The 21,553-nt window shown below is 37.8% G+C and overlaps 1 protein-coding gene and 1 long non-coding RNA gene across 9 annotated transcripts in view; one reads left to right on the top strand and one right to left on the bottom strand.

Annotated features, from left to right (window-relative positions):
- Positions 1-21,553, bottom strand: part of C2CD3 (C2 domain containing 3 centriole elongation regulator) — a 128,970-nt gene that overhangs the window by 63,980 nt on the left and 43,437 nt on the right. For all 7 annotated transcript variants that reach the window (XM_032640766.1, XM_032640760.1, XM_032640763.1 and 4 more), the window contains 9 exons: positions 18,371-18,525; positions 17,380-17,586; positions 16,722-16,834; positions 13,519-13,637; positions 11,526-11,648; positions 6,949-7,443; positions 5,108-5,259; positions 2,638-2,884; positions 739-919 (listed from right to left, as the gene is read on the bottom strand). In XM_032640766.1, the coding sequence (XP_032496657.1) occupies positions 739-919; positions 2,638-2,884; positions 5,108-5,259; positions 6,949-7,443; positions 11,526-11,648; positions 13,519-13,637; positions 16,722-16,834; positions 17,380-17,586; positions 18,371-18,525 (1,792 nt within the window). The remainder of the gene's footprint in view (positions 1-738; positions 920-2,637; positions 2,885-5,107; positions 5,260-6,948; positions 7,444-11,525; positions 11,649-13,518; positions 13,638-16,721; positions 16,835-17,379; positions 17,587-18,370; positions 18,526-21,553) is intronic.
- The window catches only part of LOC116758098, a 55,144-nt gene that overhangs the window by 10,632 nt on the left and 22,959 nt on the right, over positions 1-21,553 (top strand). For both annotated transcript variants that reach the window (XR_004351143.1, XR_004351142.1), the window contains exons 2-3: positions 2,734-2,909; positions 14,552-14,728. This is a non-coding gene — a long non-coding RNA (uncharacterized LOC116758098). The remainder of the gene's footprint in view (positions 1-2,733; positions 2,910-14,551; positions 14,729-21,553) is intronic.

Below are 21,553 nucleotides of genomic sequence, written 5' to 3'. Positions count from 1 at the left end.
AGAATAGCAGACAATTTGAGTCACCCAACTTGCTCATTCCCAGCTGAGATCAAACAAGGTGACACTCTGTCTTCCTGTTTTAGCTCTCAGAGATGACCAGAGGATGGGATGGCAAGGGACAGTGCAATGTAGTGCAGGGGCTCTGGCTCTGGGGCCAGTTGGACAGTGTTTGAATGCCAACCTTGGCACTTGTTAGTGGGGCGGCCTCACCCATTAACACTCTGAACCTTGTTTTCTCTTCTGTAAAATAAAGAAAATAGAATCTATGAGGATGAATTGTTTTAGGATTTAAGATTATGATCTATGTGAGATATGTATATGTACGTATTTCCCCCAGGAGCAATGGTTTGGTATTCTCTTAATTCAGTGCTCTTGATGACTTTATAGAATATAACTACAGTGGATAATGAGAATCAACTGTATGTTAATAGATGATAAGAGTGAGTAGGCACGTAAATGATACAAAATGAGACAAAGTGTAAATAACTCATGGACCTAGGTAAAGGGTATACAGAAGTTCTTTGTACTATTTTTGTAACTTTTCCATAGATTTGAAATCAAATCAAAATTAAATTAAAAAACAATTTAAGAAAAGTAAAAACTCAGGCTATCTCCTATACTGCCCAGGTAAGGCTGGAAATACTGAGGAACATAAAACTGACTCAGGAAAAAAAATTCCTAAGCATATTCAATAAAAGAGCCACACAAGAATGAGAAAGCCTAATCTCCCAAACCTACCATTTTCAAGGAACTCAGGTCTTTTCAGCACACTGGGTTGCGAGTCTTGAACTGGAAAGTAGTACTGGACATAACAATCTGCTTCTCCCCAGACTGTTGCCTGAAGAGGGGCGAGCCCTTTAATCTTGTCTATAAGGAGTTCAAAGTGGTGCTCCATCAATCCATTTCCTTGGTCCCCTGCCTATTAAACGAAACAGAGATACTGGGGAGCTTTAAAGAGTAATTTGTATAGCGTATTCATGCTTCTCTATGAAGTCTGAGAATAGACAAAGAGATAAGCATAACTGGCTGATACTAGAACAGATACTTAATTTTCACTGTGTATAAATCTCACAACTGTTCACTGTAATCAGATCAGGCAGGACTCACTCTAGGCCGTGAGACTGGGTCAATATTAGGAAATCCATAAATGTAATAGAGTGCATTAATAGAGGAAGGAAAAAAAGTGACTATCTCAATAAAGGCTAAAAAGGCATTTGATAAAATTTAATCAGATGTTCCTGATTCTTCGTACACTAAAAACAGAAGGCTATTTCCTTAATAGGATAAAGAAGACATATTTGAAACAAGTTTTCATTTACTTTATTATTATTATTATTTTTGGCTGTGCCACATGGCATGTGGATCTTCCCTGACCAGAGATCGAACCCGTGCCCCCTGCACTGGGAGCGTGGAGTCTTAACCACTGGACCGCCAGGGAAGTCCTTAATTATTATTTCTAATGAAGTTAGGAATAACACTGAGACTGTTTATTAATGGGGAGGTAGTGAATACACTGTTACTGAAGGCACTTCTACTACTAATATGATAAATATATAATAGAAAAAGTTTAGAGTTCATAACAAATAAACAATAACAAACAAAACAAAACAAAAACAAAAACCAATAACCTACTAATAGGTATTTTCTTAATAGTTCTTTCTCTGTTAGAGACATCAAATTTGTCATTCAGATTAAAAAAACATAACATACTTAAATGGTGTGGACACTGAGACTTGGCTATACTAATAAAGACATCAAATGTAAGATAGAGGAGGACATGATACAGTGGACTTAGAGTCAGAAGACCTGTGTCTGAACACCAATTCTCCCATTTTTAGCTGTGTGACCCTGGATGACCTCTCTGATTCTGTTTCATCACCTAAAAAAGAGAATGACAATGACCTACCTCATGTAGTTGTTAGGGGAATAAACATGATAAAGTATGTCAATGTGCTTTCTCAATTGAACAGCACTGTACAGAACAAATAACTTTTTAAGTTATTAGTAGAAAAGCAAGGAACTTCACTTTAACTTTCCAACATGGATTTGGTCAAGAAACAGAATACTTTGCTGGTTTACATTTGGGATCACTCTTCATCTCCATCCCCATTTTTTCCCCCAGATTACCGTTTCTTTTTTTTTTCATTAAGACTATTTTTTTAGAGCAGATTTAGGTTCACTTCAATTTTTTTAAAAAGGCAATTTAGTAAATTAGAGGATTAAGATCTGGTTGTCCACTTACATTTTCTTTATAAATTCAAGGAGCTCAGAGGGACACAGGTATCCATTTAAACAAAGAAAGAAAAATACCAATGATTCTTTTGAGCTACAGCAAGCATTGAAGTGCAAGTATGTTCTTTTGTTGAGCCTTTCACTATTGAAATAAGAATTTGGGGCAATGGTTTCATTAAAACACGCAAGATAAAATGAGATTACGGTGCTTGAAATTTGCTAAGAGAGTAGATCTTAAGTGTCCTCATCAAAAACACACAAAAGGTAACCAGATAAAATGATTGATATGTTAATTAGCTTGATTGTGATAATCATTTCACAGCATATGCATGTATCAAAACATCACCTTTTAAGCCTTAAAATAAGATTATGTTTTTTGTAAACAATCAAGTGTTTAGTCACTACCATAGCAACAGATGCTACAGATGGCTGGTCCAGGAGATGGGCTGGCCTGGGGTTGAAGGGAGGAAGTGTTCCTTCTTCATTCTTTAATCTTTGCAGTGCTATTATCTGATCTGAAGAACCCATAGCTAAAAAGACTCGAAGACTCCCATTTTGGTGGCCTGAGAACACATCAATCACAGGCATGTAGCTGTCAACAGCAACAACTGGATACTGAGCATCAAGCAGCAGGCGAGAAATCTTGGGATCTCTAAAGGGAGAGAAATTGTGCATGAGTAAGTAACAGTCATCAATCATGTTATAGAGTTGCTTCATTTCTTATTTGGCTTGTTTTCTCAGTTTGTTAAAATGGATCTACAGGGACTTCCCTGGTGGCACAGTGGTTAAGAATCCGCCTGCCAATGCAGGGGACACGGGTTCGAGCCCTGGTCCGGGAAGATCCCATATGCCGTGGAGCAACTCAGCCCATGCGCCACAACTACTGAGCCTGTGCTCTAGAGCCTGCGAGCCACAACTACTGAAGCCCGCGCACCTAGAACCCGTGCTCCACAACAAGAGAAGCTTCTGCAATAAGAAGCATGCGTACCGCAACGAAAAGTAGCCCCCGCTCGCCGCAACTAGAGAAAGCCCGCGTGCAGCAACGAAGACCCAACACAGCCAAAAATAAATAAAAACAAAAAAACACAAAGAAAACAGTATACCAATTCCTCAAAAAAAATTTTTTAAAAAAAAGGATCTACAACTAGAAAAGTAATTGTGGTTCAAAAAAATATATGATTCTATCCATAATCCATCAAATAAAAATGACCAGGCAGATAAGTTCCAAACTCAGCAATTTGACAGGCTGGGGGAATGTGTCTAACTTATCTCTATACCATCATGGCCCCAAGGCTTGCTGAATAGCATTATTTTAGAGGTAGGCAGTGTGCTCAGCTAGAAAAAGTATAGATTTTAGAGTCTGGCAGATAAGATTTGAGTAACATTACAAATAATATCGGCCATTTACTGAGTACTTACTATGTGGTAAGCACTTTACAATGTTTCTATAATCCTTCTAACACAGCAAAGGTTGCTACTATCCACTATTCACAGATGAGAAAAAAGTCCAAATGCTCTTCATTACACCATGCTGAATCTCAGATCTGCCTCTTACTTGCTCTATGACTCTAAGTAATCAATATAAGTTTTAAAAGTCTGTTTCCACATCTGTAAAATGTAGGTAATAAAACTTCCATCAAAGGGCTGTTGTTAGGACTAAACTGAGATAACAAATATAAAATACCAACATGATAAGTGCTTAGTAATTGATAGCTATTATCACTTTGTGCTCTCTCGGCAATGAATGGGGTCTAAGGAAATGAGAAGGAAAGAGGAATACCAGACCAAACTAATACCACAACAAAAAAAGGGGAAAAAGCCAAAAGCTTACAGCTGACAATGACATCCATGATTCCAGCAGCACTCCTTAGCCTGACCAGGCTTCCCAATGTTACCATCATATAAGTACTTAACTGTTCACTGAAGGCTTACCCGTTTATTTTCTCACTGGATCCTCACAACTGCTCCAAGAGGGAGATAGGAGATCTGTCATCACCCTCATTTTACAGATGATGAAAACAAAGCCAGAGAGGCTGACATCTCCAAGTTAAATAAGTTTCCTCATTTGTATAATGGAGATAATGACAATACTTCCTGGGGTTATAGAAAGGCTCACATGATAGTGAGCCATTTCTATAGACAGTGCCCACAACAGTGCTCTTTGCAAAATGTAAAATATAGCATTTAAAACACAGAACCATGAGAAGGCTGAAAGAGGTCAGTTCTAAAATAATTAAAAATCACTATCTTGAAACAAAAAAATGAACAGTCTGTACTGAGGATAGAAATAATTTTCAGATAAATCAATACCCCATCTAGGTTTTGAGTAGTGATAAGTGAGGTACAGCAATCAAATCTGAAGGTCTAAGAAACAATGCACAGTACAGAAATCTTGCAAATGGCTGATGTGAACAATACTAACTGAAGTTTGTGACAAAGAGATACACCATCAGTATTTGAGGTGATAACTTGGCAGTTGAGTTTCTTGGTGAGGAGAGTGGACTACAGAGGCAGACTCTCTGGGTTCTAACCCTGGTTCCACTACTTACAATATATATGACAAGTTATTTAACTTCCCTGTGCCTCTGTTAACTCATGTGTAAAACAGGGGAAATAAAATTTACCTGCCTCATGAAGGACTGTTGTGGGGATTAAAATGACTTGATATATGTAAGGTTCTTAGCTTAGGGCCTAAAACATGGCAAGCAGTATCTGTAATACTGTTATAGGAGAAAGAGTAGCAACTGTGGTGAAATTGAGAAAAGTCCTCCAAGGAATTATTGGGTTGTTCATGTTTGCAAACCACAAATATTCCTCTTCAGTTCATACAAAGTTAAAGATGTAAAAAAAGAATACTTCAAAAGGTCCTATTTACTTGAATGACATGTAAAATTGATGGAGGGGGAGTTTCACCAGCCCGAGCAGCTTGTCCTGTCCTGGGCTCCGCACCTTGTTCCAAGTTTCAATTACCATCACATTGTTCTTAAGCCTTTCCAGGCATTTGGAAGACAGAGAGACAGGAATCACCTGGGGAAAGGAACAGCCGGAAAAAAACAAAACAAAACTCCACATCTGAGACAAAGTATTAATTTATACTTTTATTCAACAAGCATTTACTAAAGCCTATCTGTGTGCCAAGCACAGTGCTAGGAGCTGAAGACGTCAAAATAAAACCTACTCTGTTATCCTCAGTCTAAAGCCACAGTCTTGTGTTAGAGACAAACACATAAAGGCCAAATACAAAATGGCATGAATTCTCTGAGGACAAAACTCATATAGATAGGGCTTCTGGGACACAGGTAGGAAAAGAGGATATTCAGGAAATGCAAGTAGCTGAGTACAGCTGGACTATTTAGTGTGAAGAGTGGCCTGAGTCGAGACTGGAGAAGTATAGGTAGTCTTAAAGGGTCTTGCAGTCCAAACTTATATTCTATCCTGAAGGCTACGGGTAATCACTGAAAGGCTTTCAGCAGGAGAGTAAAATATTCAGGTTAGTGTTTTAGAAAGATCATTCCTGTTGGTGCACAGAGGAAGAAATGGACAGGGAGAGACAAGAAACAGGACAGTCTGAAGGCTAGGTGGAATGAGAGTAAGGGTCTGAATGAAAGCAGTGGCAATGGAGTGGAGATAAGAGAATTTATTCCAGAGATAATTAAGTTTGCAACATCTACTGGATTTGGTGAATCTTTATGTAAGAAAGACTCAAGGACAACTTTTAGGTTCTACTTGGGTTTCTGAGTAAATTGTAATATGAATTAGGGCAGACAGGAGGAGGAGGAACAGATTTGGAGGGAATAATAAATTCAGATTTGAATACATCTGAATTTCTTCTTCCATTTACACATCTTTATTGGATACCTGCAATTTGCCAGGTGATGTGTTAGGTGCCAAGAGGAAAGTGCCTTTGAGATATCCAGGTGGTGATGACCAACAGGCAGTTAGACACAAAGATCTGAAACTACACGGAAATGCCTGGCCTGAAAGAAGTGTGGATTTCAAAGTCATCTTCACACAACTGAAGCTATGAGAGTAGATGTGGCGACCATGGGGAAAAGAGGGTTGGTTTGGAAGAATGCCAAGGATAGAGTAATGAATAGGAACACTAATATTTAAAAGTAGGAGAGGAAGAAGTACTGGGATCACGACTCTTCCAAGTTTTCCTACTGGCCCAATGACTGAAAAAAAAAAACAGTTCTTGAGTCAGGAAGAAAATAAGAGGAGAGAGTTATGAAAGTCAAGAAAGGAAACAATTTAAGCGATAGCATCAAATTCTACTGAGAAATCAAGTAAGATGAGTACTGAAATCAGTGGAGGAATAAATGAGATTGAGGAAAAATAAATAAATAAAATAAAGAAGGAGAGATTGGAGAAACAGAAAATAAAGAAGGAAGTTCAACTGATCAAAGCCCTAGAGGAAGGAGAAAGGAACAGAACTCAGAATTCAGGCAAAAGAAACAGTGGGAAACCATAACAACTGAGATAGAATAGAAAGAAATAGACACACAAAACGTTTTAAAATGTTGGCAACATCTTTTCCTCTTCCCATACAATAGTGGGATTGGATCTGCATACCAGATAATTATAAAAGCACTTCCAGTCTGAAAATTCTCGTTTTTTACAATGGAATTATGATTTGGGAAACATACTTCTGTCCCCTCCCCAACTCCTGCCTTCATCCTTAATGCATATGGAATGTTAAGACATGTACAAAGTTACCTGAGAAAAGTTAAAGACTGGTTTTGTTGTGCCCCATGCGATGACAGATCTGGTGACTTCTTCTGTGCTGAAGAACTTGCAATTTAAATAAACATTGCATGATGGTTGTTTCTCAGATTCTCCAGTAATGAAATCCTTCCCATCTGGCACCATCAACAGCACATGCAACAGCAAAGCACTTTCTTTTGTTGACACATTTATCTGATTTATCAAATCGTGAGAGGCTGGCACAGCCGTGAAGGTCGAAGGACTTGGTACAACAGGGCTTGGTGACTTTGGGATGGGGAGCACCAAATTCTGTGTTTTCTTTACAGTTTCTTCATGAATTTGATTGAGGTTCTGTGGATTTTTGGTACAGGTAACATGTTGACTAGGTTCTGGCAGTGTCTTATCTGGACTTGTAAGAGCACAAAGTGGGCTATGTTGGGTGTTGCTACTTAACTTTGTATTGACATCAGCGAAATCCTTGTTATCTATAACAAGCTCCACAGTTACCTATAGAACATAAAAGGAAGAGAGTTAATAGGAATATTTTCTAGAATCAGAAACAGAATTTTGGAGCCAGGAGCAGCATCAGATTGTTAGGATATAAATTAATTCATCCTCAAATACCACAATAGTAGGAACACTAATAGACTGCACATACATCACCTTACCAGGACTAAGAAAAGCTAGGCAGATGATTTATTAATAATACAAGATGAGCCTAAAACATCATCTTGTGCCATAAATAAGTGCTCAGAAGAGAATGGAGACATATTTAAAGGACACAGAATCCAGTTGAAGGGGCTCCCTCTGGACAAATCCAGGACAAGCTGAGTTTCAAAATGAATAATACTACTAGTGGATTATAACCTTTTGAATAACATAAGAATCCATGAGTCCATACCAATATAAATAAGTAAGGGAGAAGGGACAACTCTTCTATGTAGTAGAATGCCAATTAATAAATGCACAGGGAATGATGGAGTTAATGGTGAAGTTAGAAATCATATTCTTTCAAATATCATAGTAATAAGTGATTCAGATAAACCCCAAATGGAGGACATTCTACAAAGTAACTGGCCTTACTTTCAAAAATATCAAAGTACTAAAAGACAAAGAAGGGCGGCAGAACTGTTCTAGGCTAAAGGAGATTAGAGAGAGATGACATTTAAATGCAATGGGTGTTTGCTTCTTGAGTCTAAGATACAAACCCGTGTAGTATTTCTGACACACTTTCACTTATTAATGACTGTTAATGGCCTATAATCAAACCCTACCATTAGCTATGCAAATAAGACCATTATGTAAATTGAGGTTAATTAATTGTTTAAAGGTTCATCCCTTCTTCAGAATTAGCTACCCTGTGATCTTTTTTTTTTTTTGCGGTACACGGGCCTCTCACTGTTGTGATCTCTCCTGTTGCGGAGCACAGGATCCGGACGCACAGGCTCAGTGGCCATGGCTCACGGGCTCAGCCACTCCGCGGCATGTGTGCTCTTCCTGGACCGGGGCACAAACCCATGTCCCCTGTATCGGCAGGCGGACTCTCAACCACTGTGCCACCAGGGAAGCCCTACCCTATGATCTTTAGCTCTATCACACATCATATGCATAAAGGTAATAAAATAAATTTAATTCATTAAAATAAATAAATAAACGCAATGCATGATCCTGGACTGGAAAAAAAATGCTACAAAGGGAAGTATTGGCATAGTTGGTGAAATTTGAGTATGGACTACAGACAGAATATACTATTGCTGTTAAATTGATCTTTATAACTGTACAGCATTATGTACAATGTTGCCTTTGTTCTTAGAAAATACACACAAGAAATTAGGGAGAAAGAGGTTTAATGTCTGTAACATATTCTCAAATAGTTCAGAAAGAAATTGTGTGTGTATGTGTATAGAGAGAGAGTGGGGAGGGGGACAAAAAGAGAGAGAGAAAGAGACAGAAGAGGTAGATAATTATAAAGCAAATACGACAAATAATTGCTGAGTCCAGGTAAAGGGTATATGAGTTCTTTGTACTATTTTTGCAATTTTTCTTTAAGTTTGAAGTTATTTTTAAAAGTTTAAAATGTTAAAAAGTAAAAAAGGATGTGGGATAAATGATGAAGAATGAAAGTGGTCACTATTACGAGGCTGAATTACTAGAGATAAAGGGGACTTGCAGCTCCTTTTATTTAAAACCCACAGCAAAGTTCTTTTGCTCTATTGAATATAGACAGCAATCTATTTAGAACAGTACTTCTCTCAACAAAGCCAGGACAGAAACAATTTCTAGCCCATCAACTCTATTTATTACCCCTTTCTGATTATAAACCTTGCAGTCTAGAATGAACAAGGAAAGCAAAAAATAAAACTTTGGTAGTGGAAGAATAATGTGATGTTAATTTTTTGCAATGGTAGTCAAACAAGTTTTTAAAATTAAATGGTATCTATTACTAAGAAGGCCAAGAAGAGGGCAGAGAGGGTTTCCAAGAAGAGGAAGCAGCATGAAAATCAAGAACAAAAGCATGGATGCATAACCCAGCACAATACTTTAGCAATTCTTTACATAGTTTGACATGGCTATTGGTAGGGAAGCTGGAACAGAGAAAGCTGCAGTGGTCAGGTGGGGTCATATGGTATGCCCTGTATTTTATCCTCTGGGTGATGAGGAGTCATGGAAATGTTTTATGTATGGCTGTGATGATTTCAAAAGCTCGCCAGTACAACAGGACAAAGCTATAGTGAAGCCACACATTCAAATTCTTCCACCTAACAGGAATGTAAATTGGTGCAGCCACTGTCAAAAACAGCATGGAGGTTTCCCAAAAAACTAAAAATAGAACTACCATATGAATGAGCAATTCCACTCCTGGGTATATATATGAAAGAAACAAAAACACTAATTCAAAAAGATATATGTACCCCAATGATACCAGCATTATTTACAACTGCCAAGATATGGAAGAAACCTAAGTGTCCATCAACAGATGAATGAATAAAGATGACATTGTACATATACAATGCAATACTATTCAGTCATAAAAAAGAATAAAAGTTTTGCCATTTGCAACAACATGGATGGACTTACAGGTATTATGCTAAGTGAAACAAGTCAGACAGAGAAAGACAAATGCTGTATCACTTATACATGGACTCTAAAAATAAAACAAACTAGTGAATGTAACAAAAAAGAAACAGACTCACAGATATACAGACCTACTTAGTGGTTACCAGTGGGGAGAGGGAAGTGGGAAGGAGCAATACAGAAGTAGCAGATTAAGAGATATAAACTATTATGTAAAAAATATGCAACAAAGATACATTGTACAACATAGGGAATATAGCCAATATTTTATAACTATAAATGGAGATAATGTCTAAAAATTGTGAATCACTGTATTGTACACCTGTAACTTATATAATATTGTACATCAACTATACTTCAGTTAAAAGAAAATGATTAGGGCAAGCTCTAAAAATAAAAAATTCTTCCACCTAAGAAAATGATGCTTCTGAATAAAGGACAGAACCCTCTCTCCGATGAATTACACATAGCATTCATCCCACCACACACAAACTCAGCCACTTCTCTCCTTGTTCACTGCCACTACTCTAGTACAAACTATCAATCATTTCTTTTCTGGATGAATGCAACATTTTCCCTCCTGCACCCTACAATATTCTCTACCCAGTAATCTTTTAAAATGTAAACCAGATGTCACTTCCATGCTTCAATGTCCTTTCTTGGCTCTTAGGATAAAAGCTAAACCCTTTACTCTGACCTACAAAGCTCTGAGCGACATGGCTCCCGCCTGCCTGTCCAATCTCCCTTTTGGCTCACTATCCTGTGGCAACATTCTGCCCCTTGACGAAGTGAAGCCCATTCTCACTTTAGGACCTTCGCATGTGCCATTCTTTTCTCTGGAACGATCTTTCCTGTGCTTTTTACTTGGTGGCCTCTTCCTCTCATTCTTCAAATCTCACCTTAAATGTCACCTCCTTAGAGACACCTTCCCATCTCCTACTTCCTCCCAGGTACTTACTGTCATATTGTATCATTTAGTTCCTTCACAGCAGTTTTTTTTAAAATTATACACGTGAAATAAATTTATTTATTTATTTATTTTTATTTTTGGCTGCACTGGGTCTTCATCGCTGTGTGTGGGCTCTCTCCAGTTGCGGCAAATGGGGGCTACTCCTTGTTGCGGTGCTCAGGCCTCTCATTACAGTGGCTTCTCTTGTTGCGGAGCACGGGCTCTATGTGCGCGGGCCTCAGTAGCCGTGGCACGCAGGCTCAGCAGTTGTGGTTCACGGGCTCTAGAGCGCAGGCTCAGCAGCTGTGGCACACGGGCCTAGTTGCTCCACGGCTTGTGGGATCCTCTGGGACCCGGGCTTGAACCCTTGTCCCCTGCATTGACAGGCGGATTCCCAACCACTGAGCCACCAGGGAAGCCCCCTTCCTAGCACTTTTGTTGTCCTGTTTTAATATAAGCTGCAAGAGCAAAGATGCTGATTTTCTTGTTCACTGCTATAATCTCACGGCCAGCCAGTAACACATGCTCCGTAAATACTTGACTACCTGAATGTGTATCTACATACCTTGAGGGGGCCAAGTGGAGTCTGACCATTTTCCTGTTGCACTGCAAGCTGGTCACTGAAAGAAAGCAGCTCAGATTGAATGACAGCTCTCAAAGGTAGTGATGCAGACCCAATGACTTCAGGCTGAGAAAAGAAGGAAAGAATAAGTTAAAGTAAAGAGAAGCCACAGGGGACTTTAATTGAAGTGACAACATATGATGACTTATAAAGGAATCCATGCTTTATGAAGTCAGTAGCTTAATTATTTGACTGAGGGAACTCTAAGTGGGAGCCCATATTCTGTCATTTTGGTCTCCCTTCTGGGTTTTACCAATTCTTCCTGGAAGATTAGAGAGGGTTTCATGAGTCACAAGGAGGTCAGAAGATTATCTTTTTCTATTTTTAAGAGTTAGTTCTTACAAAAAATGTTCAACTTCACGCTTAAAAATGAAAAGTGCAATTAAGATGATGCAAATGTTTGCCATTAAAGCTGGGAAAATTATAAAACATGCCTGATGCTAACAAGGTTATGGAGAAACAGGGGCTGTCATATGCCTGAAGTTGGGAATATAAACTGGCAACATACTTCTGGACAGGAAATTTAGCAATAAATATAAAAAGCTTTTAATATTCATACTCTTTGGCCCAGTAATTTCACTTCTGGAAATTTATACTGAAGAAATAGTAAATAATACATAAGAAGCTTATATACAATGTATATTTTAAAAGTTAACAATGAGATTTTTATGTTCAAAATCAGGAATTATTAATTATAGCACATTTCTAGAATGGAATAATATATAGCTATTAAAATGATGTTTACTAAAATTTGAAATAATATGAACAATATTCATTATGTTTATTAGAAATAGGGTATTAAATTATATATAGTAAACCTTCACATATTTATAAAATTACATGGAAAAGATTTACATTTTTGAAAAAAATGAATAAAAATCCTCAAGACAATGTTAAATTTTTAAAAAGCAGGATAAAAATTGCATATAAAATTATCCTGATACTGTCAAAGATTTACATACATAATGTATTCATTTGAAAAAGATACACATAAATATTAACAATAGTTATTTATTGGTGATGAGATTATAGGTGATTTTTGTGTTTTAAAAATATTTTTCTATTAAAAACATGTATAATTCTTTTATAATTAGAAAAAAGCCTTAACTATGTGATTCAATGCAAATATACTGAAATGCTTATAGAGGTTGTCTTGAGGTTGTGATATTATGTTTTTCCTTCTCTTCCTATTTTGCTATATTTTCCAAAATGAACTTGTATTATTTAGATCTCCTGAAAATATAAACAAAAAGAAAACAAGATGCATTCCTCATACTATCCATACCAAAGAGGAAGTCAAAGATTATAAAAGCTACTCTTTTAATTGAAGGAAATAAAAACTGCTCATGACATAGTTTGATTTCTGTTGTACCAGTTGCAAGTGGATTTCATAAACTTGGAATTAGCTGATAAAACTGCTACCCACATTATATTACTTTGGATATGGGATGGATAACTTATGTATTCTGTCTGAAAAAAGAAAGCAGAGCCTCAAATTAAGGCTATTATCCTGTATCAATTCAAACAACCCTCCATAGCAGGGAGCACAGTAAAGAGGTTAAGAACTTAGGATCTAAAGACTCGGGATAGAGTCCTGGCTTTGTCTTTTATTAGCTTGGGTGATCTTAGACAAGTTACTTCACTAAATCTTGGTTTTTTTCATCTGTAGATTGAAGATAATAAGGTATCTAATTCACAAATTGTTTTAATGATTAAATTTGATAGTGTTGTTCACATAGAGCCTTTAGCATAATATCTAGCCTATAACAAATATCAATTAGAAATTTAAAATTATAATAATAAACAACAATCATAAGTATTAATATCGTTTGAGCCTGGAGAATTTCCTAGTTTAGGTAGGAATATAATTTTAAGTATGCTCCAAATCCCTAGTGTGAATAAATGGTAAGGCAAAGGTCAAAATCACTTGAAGTACCTTTAACTGTGGGGTTTTCTTTGTGTAAATTTGGAAAGTAAGATTGGAATTCCACCAGTGTTCTATCATTGGGCCACCAAACTGTACCGGAAACACAAATCTCTGCTGGAATTTCACCACTGTAAGGAGAACCAGACACATAAGCACATGTCACACCACCCAACTAGAGCCATCTCATCAATCCATGCCTTGACACCACCCACCTCCCTTTCAAATCTAAGATCTCTTTCAGGAATCCAGTCAGTGTAATTTCATAAAAGTGTTAGGGTTATTAGGACTGAAGGAACAGAGACAGAGAGAAAATCCTGGATACAGCACAGAGAAGATAAGCAGGGCTATGTTGCTCTGCTTTGCTATGAGAAATGAATGTCAAGCATAGGAGCACAGGATGTGTAGAGAGACACACCATACACTTCACTGGGTGTAAGGTATGACCAGTGTTTTAAAAGACAAGTTGACAGGTAATGTAATGAAAGAAGGGGGCTGGCTGGATGTGGGACAATGAGGGATAAATGAAGAGAAGAACTGAATCAAAAACTGTAATAATGAAAATGAGTTTATTTTCTGGCTGAAGACTAGGGGACTTCTCCTGTCACACTTATACAAGGTTCTAAGTACTGATCTTAGTTTGCAGTATTAGGCAGAACGGAGTCTGTCTTTTCATAGATGGAAAGGAAGGGGTTTCTGCTGTAATAGCAAGTGTAAATGGGATAAAGTGATGGTAGTATCTGAGTCTGTGCTCACTGCTATGTGGATTTAACAGGTTTAAAAAAAAAAGGAATTTGGGGCTAGAATCATTTGATATGAATAAGTTCTGTTACTTACTAATGAACCATTTCAGCCACAATTTATCACCTGTAAAATGATCTTCCAGTCCATTCACTTCTAGACCCTTAAAATGGATCTGAAGAAGCCACACAAAAAGGCCCAGTTACAGAGAATCCACTATCTCTGATATTCATTCAAACTGCCCGTTTGACCTACTGATCTCTATCCTTGCCATCTTACTTCTTGACTCTTTTGATTCCTTTAGGTACTCATGGACAGGATCTAGGTCTTGCTATCTGGATCCATCCACAGGAACTGTTAACAAAAGGTCTGGGCCCAGCAAGCGCACACCCACTAGACCAGTTTACCTGCTTATCCCACCATGGAAAGAGAAGTAAGACAACACCTACACCTCAGTGGTGTGCTGAGAGGATCAACTGAGGTAACAGATAAAAAAGCACTTTAAAACACTATAAAATCTTTTATGTACAAACAGAACTGTATTTCAACCTGGTGCTACTCAGATTTCTCCTTATTACTTAAGTATGTTTTGGTACTATATTACTGTATTTGTCATATAATTCTCTGTTCTTAAGCTCATATTTTAAAAAATATGTTAAGGCAATAATGGAAGAAGAAATTCATGTAAATAAATTGCTAACAATATGCCAAAGCAGACTTTTTTAAAGTGTTGGAAGGGATCCTGAAAATAACTTGTCCATTCCATATTATATTGTTAAGAGAGGCCCAGAGATGAAAAGTCATTGTGTCTAGGGTCACACAATTAAGTGTGTGGTATAACCAGAACTAGAACTCTTCCAATTCCTGGCTTGATGCTTATTCCACATGTCCCATACTATCTTTCTCAGAAGGACAAAGGGAGAACTCAATCGCTGTGGCCAATAATAATAATGCATGAGAAGCAATATAGATGAAAAGCACATGATTTGGAATCAAAAATGTTCTAGTTCAAATTCTAGTTCTACCATAAACCAGTTGTGTTATCTTAGACAAGTTACTTAACTGATATATGCCTCAGCTTCCTCTTTCTTCATCTGTGTGTATGTGTTTTAAAATATTACATGATTAATATATATAAAACACTGAGTAGAGTTCTTGACACATAATTTAGTGCCCAATAAATGTGAGCTAGTATTAGTTACATACAACTTTAGAGTTTAATGCTTTTACATTCATTATCCCATTTGACTGTCCATTAAGCCCCTGTGTAATACAGGCAGTTCTTGCTTTGTAGATACTATGTTAACTGAAACTCGTGCATATCAGAACCGTGTCCTTGCTGTACCTCCATTTTACAGATGGGGAATCTGAGGCTCAGAGAAGTTTTAAGGAACTCATAAATGTCCTGTAGGTAGAAGGAGGTAGATGGGGAAGACCTGAGAAAAGAATCCAACATTTTTCTTTGCATTGGGGTTTGATAAAAACAATTTAATTGCATTAAAGCTCCTCAAACACACTGATTGACTTCAGCCAGCAGAATCAAGTATACATTCTTGAATGCTTTTAACAAACCTCCAGAGCACCTTCTGTTGCTATCGATAATTTAAGCATACAGAAAATAAAAATACGAAAAAATTTAAATGCCCTAATTCTTCCTTATGGTGATGGGGAAAGTGAAACAATGTACTCTAGTAAAAGAGTATATTAAATTATTTAGGTGCTGTTTTTAAGGGTAAATAAGTATTTATTTTAAACGCTTGTGCTGGATATACTCACATCAAATGAGAAATGATACATGTGCAAGATTATTCACTGAAGCACTGTCTTTAATAGCGAAATATTGAAAACAACTTAAATATTAAAAGTTGAAAATATTACAGTAAGTCCAAAAAGCCAGTCACAAATATCACATATTATATGATTCCATTTATATGAAATGTCCAGGATGGGAAAATTGAGAGAGACAGAAAGTAGATTAGGAGCTGCTTAGTGAAAGGGGGCAAAGAGAGAAATGAGGAAAGAATGCTAATAACTATGGGATTTCTTTTAGGGGGGATGAAAATGTTCTAAAATTAGATTGTGGTGATGGTTACACAACCTATGAATATATTAAAAATCATTGAGTTGTATACTTCAAATGGGTGAATTGTATGGTATGTGAGTTATACCTTGATAAAGCTATTTTTAAAAAGGGAAGAAAAGAAAAACGTCAATAGTTGAAAGAACATGATCTAAGCATCAGGAGTTCTGAGTTACAGTTTCAGCTATGTCACTGCCTTTCTGCCTTGCATCAGAATAGTCACAGCACCTCTGGACCAGTTTCCTCACTTGTAAAGTAAAGGAATTAGATTCACTTCAAAATTCTTTCTGCCTCTAAGATTCTATGATAATACAGGAGTATATGAATAATTAGGGATTCAAAAATTCTTCCAAAGCCAAAATATCTAAGGAGCAGAAATCAAGTTCTCTCTTACTTCCGTCTGTAATTTTACTGGATGCAAGTCGAACCACCTCAGTGATCAAAGCTGTCTTTGTCAATCCATTTTTGGAAAAGCCCATAGGAAAGTGATATTCCACAAAGAAGGTGCTAAAAAGTCAAAACAAGAAAAGTAATTAAAAAACAAACCAAATAATAAACGTATTTTCTCTCTGATAAATCCTACATATCTTTCAAGGTCCTATTTTTAGAACCTCAGGTCCTCAGAGGACCGACCTGCTCTTTTGAAAGCCTTTACCAGTCTTGCGTTCCCACAGCACTTTTCATATAAAACATCTCTTTTGGCCCCTAAAGCCCTATCATATTGGGTTGGCCAAAGAGTTTGTTTGGGCTTTTCTGTAACATCTTACAAAAACCCGAACGAACTTTTTGGCCAACCCAAGAGACAGCCATTTAAATGTTTCTCTCTCCTATTGACTGTAAGGCATGGAAGAATGAAGCCTGGGTCTTAATTTTCTTTATTCTCATACTTTTAATGCTTGGGACCTAGTGGGGGATTCAGTACATTTTTGTTGATTGAATGAAGCATATGAAAGCACTTTATAAATCATAAAGTACTATGTAATTATTTATTATTACTAGCAGACACACTTTCCAGAAATGTCAAATTTAGTTTTCCCATGTTAGAGACATACCGCTTTTTTGTTGTCAGCTTAGGTGGTCTCCCAGGAAAGCTTTTTTTGCCAGGGGTCTCCTGGAGACTATCTGGAGGAACTCCCATTGTTTCGATGATGATTCTGACTGAATGTGTTCTACCCAGAAGGGCCAGTCTATCCACACTTAGTGTCATCACTTGGGCATCTTCTGGAGTTTCTGATAGCATCTGTTGTTCAATCAAGTTTCTGAAAGGAGTTCATATAGACAGTGAGGCAGATGGTCAGAAGCCAAATATGAAACGATCTAGTTGGTACAGGCAAGAGGAGGAAGGAGGAAGGGCAGCAGGCATCTTAATTCACAAGTTATCAAAGATTGGGAAATGGCTTTAATCATCATAATTCTGGTCCTAATCTACATGAAAGAAATCTCAAAAAATGTAAAAACAGGGACTTCCCTGGTGGTCCAGTGGTTAAGACTCCACGCTCCCAATGCAGGGGGACCACATTTGATCCCCGGTCAGGGAACTAGATCCTGCATGCCACAACTAAAGATCCCACAACAAAGATCCCGTGTGCCACAACTAAGACCCATGCAGCCAAAAAAAAAAAAAAGTAAAAACATTCTTGTAATCCAAAGGCTTATTATCTCCACACAAGTACAGAAACTGATATAACAGAATTAGGTTTTCAACAAGGGATACAGACTTTACTTCAGTTATTCACTACTCTAATATAACTACTATCATCACTTTTGTGTATTCCTTTTCACTTGCTTTCTTTATGCATATTTTCTACATTAAGTGTGACTGAGCACACATACAACTTAGAATTCTGCTTTCTCCCTTAATTATTTTATCACATCCATCTTTTCATGTTATTGCATGTTTAAGGACTGCAATACTTAATGAGTTACTGTAACTCAACCAGTCTGACAGTGTTGGCAAACACAGGTGATTTCACTTGAAGAGATCTTGTGAAAATAATCTTCCTTTGCTTTTGACTCTAAACAAGCATTCATAAAGAGGCTCACCTATTTTTCTTGCCCACCACCTTCTTCTTCAACTTATGATCATTTGACTCTAGAACCTTAGAAGATCTGGCAAGAGCTTTTGACTGGCTCATTTTTTTAGAAGGGACAACATCATCATCTCCACTGAAGACATCACTGACACTGGTATCAGATTTCTATGGGGGGAAGAAACAAAAAGAGAGGCACTAAAAGATAACTGCTTTGGGGATAGTGGTAATGAAAACATTTCTCTAAAAGTAGTAATCAAAAGAGATAACTGACACCAGGAAGATAATCCTGTTTCTCCTGGCTATATAAAAATAATATGAAGTTCACAAAAATAACCTACAAGTTCAGTTCAAAGAAAATAAATGAAAATAGATTCTTCTTTTGAATCCTCAAAAGTAATAACAACCACTATTTACTGACTGCCTTCTATGTATCTGGTACTATGTTAAATGCTGCATGTGTATTTCTAATCCTTAGTACATTCCTGTAAGGTGTCCCCATCTCAATTTTTTTTTTTTTGATACGCGGGCCTCTCACTGTTGTGGCCTCTCCTGTTACGGAGCACAGGCTCCGGACACGCAGGCTCAGCGGCCATGGCTCATGGGCCTAGCTGCTCCACAGCATGTGAGATCTTCCCGGACCGGGGCACGAACCCGCATCCCCTGCATCGGCAGGCGGACTCTCAACCACTGCGCCACCAGGGAAGCCCTAAAGATTCTACTTTTTTTCAGCACTCTATACTCCTAATGATTCATTCTGCTTTTAACCTTGCTAAGATGAACTGTTTATTATATGTCACAAATTTTCGTAATGGCAGAACCGGTGGGTAAACCCCCTGTAATTTTATCGTGAGAAAAGGCAGCTGAAATTGACTAATCAGCTCTAACACAAATGCAAAATAAGAAGACAGCGTTACAGTTATTTGGCTCCAATTAAAAAAAAATCTTGCTGTTATAAATGCAGGAGACCAATCCAAAGTAGTTTTAAGCTTATCACCTCCAACTCCCTTTTCTCAGCATCTCAGGGTGTATAACGTATTGACCTGTCATAAGGGTAACAAATTAATAGTTAAATAGGCATGATCAGAATGTCCTTCTAGGAGGCAATGTAACTTTTCCAAGGTGAAATTACAAGGCTTTTTGCACTTAAGTTTTTCTTTGTTAAGTGGCAGCTTCTAAAAATGGTTTTGACAAGGTGATCAAAAGCTAGATGGGTTCACAGCCTGAAAAAAATTAGAGTAAATATAAACCAGGTTGTTCAAAAGCTCATAATTTCAGGAAACAAAACCACAAGGTAATGCTGAATTTCTAAGCTGTGGATGTTATTCAATATTAAGAACATTAAACACTGACCCCAGGGAAGGACATGAGCATTCTAGCTCCTTGGTCTTCCCAGTGCCTCAAGGCCAATTGGTTCACTCCTTCTTCCAGTAAACAAACATTTTCTAAAATTATTTTGTTCAGATAGCATGGGGGATTACTTAGTACCATTCACACATTCATTCGTTTATTCACTAAGAATTCACTGAGTACTCAAAATTCTATCAGGCCTTTGTTTTACAGGTAATAAAAAGATAATGAAGACATGTTTTTGTTCATGAGGAACTGTATCGTACAACATAAGGGCTGTAAGAGAGGTATGTGCAGGATATTGTGGACATTCAGGCAACAAACTCTGCTTAGAGGAGTCTGGGATGGTTTCTTCATAGAGGTGATGAGTTGATTTTTAAAGAATGAAGAGAAGTTTACCAGATGTATAAGGGCATTTCAACATCCTTCAACAAGTAAAAGGACCAGTATGAGCAAGAGATATGGGGATGGAAAAAGCTAGACTGTGAGACAATCAGTATGACTGGAGTTGCCAGTGGTTACAGGGCAAAAGTGGGAGATGAGGTTAGGGAGGTCAAGTCAAGATCAGATTCTAATGCTATGCTCAAGACTTAGGAGATGGTGTGGTCTAGTGGGAACAACATGGGCTTTTTGCCAGACAGACCAGGGTAAGAATTCTAGTTCTGCCTAACTACTAGTAATTAATGTCTCTAAGCTTTTATTTCATGATATGTAAAAGGATAACACTATCTCATGGGGCTAGTAAAAGAATTAAATGAAATAATGAACTTAAAACATTTGGCACAGTACTTAATAAATAACAGGTAATGTAAATTCCCTGGCACACAGAAAATGTGTACTAAATGTAAGTTCCCTTTCTCTTTTCTCCTACAGGTAACACAGTATCAGTGATGACTTTTTTTTTTTTTTTTTTTTTTTTTTTTTTTTTATGCGTTACGCGGGCCTCTCACTGTTGTGGCCTCTCCCGTTGCGGAGGACAGGCTCCGGACGCGCAGGCTCAGCGGCCATGGCTCACGGGCCCAGCCGCTCCGCGGCATGTGGGATCCTCCCAGACCGGGGCACGAACCCGTGTCCCCTGCATCGGCAGGCGGACTCTCAACCACTGCGCCACCAGGGAAGCCCCAGTGATGACTTTTAAGGTAGAAAGTCATTAAATCCTAACAATTCACAGTATCTTTTAAGTCCATCTCCTCCTTTCCAATCCCACAGCTGCCACTCTCATTCTGGCATGCTCTCTCTCTCTCTCTCTCTCTCTCTCTCTCTCTGTCTCACACCTCCAATAACCCAATGGCTTCCTATCTGCTCCCATTATTCTCCCCACAGTTGACCTCCTACATCACTGCCAGTTTAACATTCCTAGAACACTATTTCAGTCATGTCATTTCCTCCTCACTCGACATTCAAACGCTGTTACAGACTGCTTGTAATGTGCTAGCCTGCCTCGTCAATGTCTCTTCCACACGAATTCTTACCCAGTCAAATTAGATGCCTTGTAGTACACAAACTGCTTCTCTAAACAGGTCATTCTTTCTATTCCTATTTCATATCGTTTATCTCTCTGAACACTACTTTTCAAGTCTCAGTTAAAATCCCTTATCCCTCATGATGCTCCTTCCTGACAATCTCATGTAAAAGTCCTCCCTGCTTCTTCTGCACCCTGGTCACCCTCATTGCTTTTCCACTGAGCTGGTATAAACTACACTGTATTTCAGGTATCTTTGCTGACCTGGAGAAAAAGAAAATAGGGAATATGACAGCAATCTTCACAAATATGATTATTTGTGGAACAGTGAATGAACTCATTTTGTATACACTCTAGAAGATGCTAAACCAATGAATAGAACAT

The sequence above is a fragment of the Phocoena sinus genome, chromosome 8 (assembly GCF_008692025.1).
Source record: "Phocoena sinus isolate mPhoSin1 chromosome 8, mPhoSin1.pri, whole genome shotgun sequence".
In the NCBI taxonomy this organism is placed as follows: Eukaryota; Metazoa; Chordata; class Mammalia; order Artiodactyla; family Phocoenidae; genus Phocoena; species Phocoena sinus.
The sequence above is the reverse complement of the archived record's forward strand: the minus strand, read 5'-3'. Positions and strand labels throughout refer to the sequence as shown.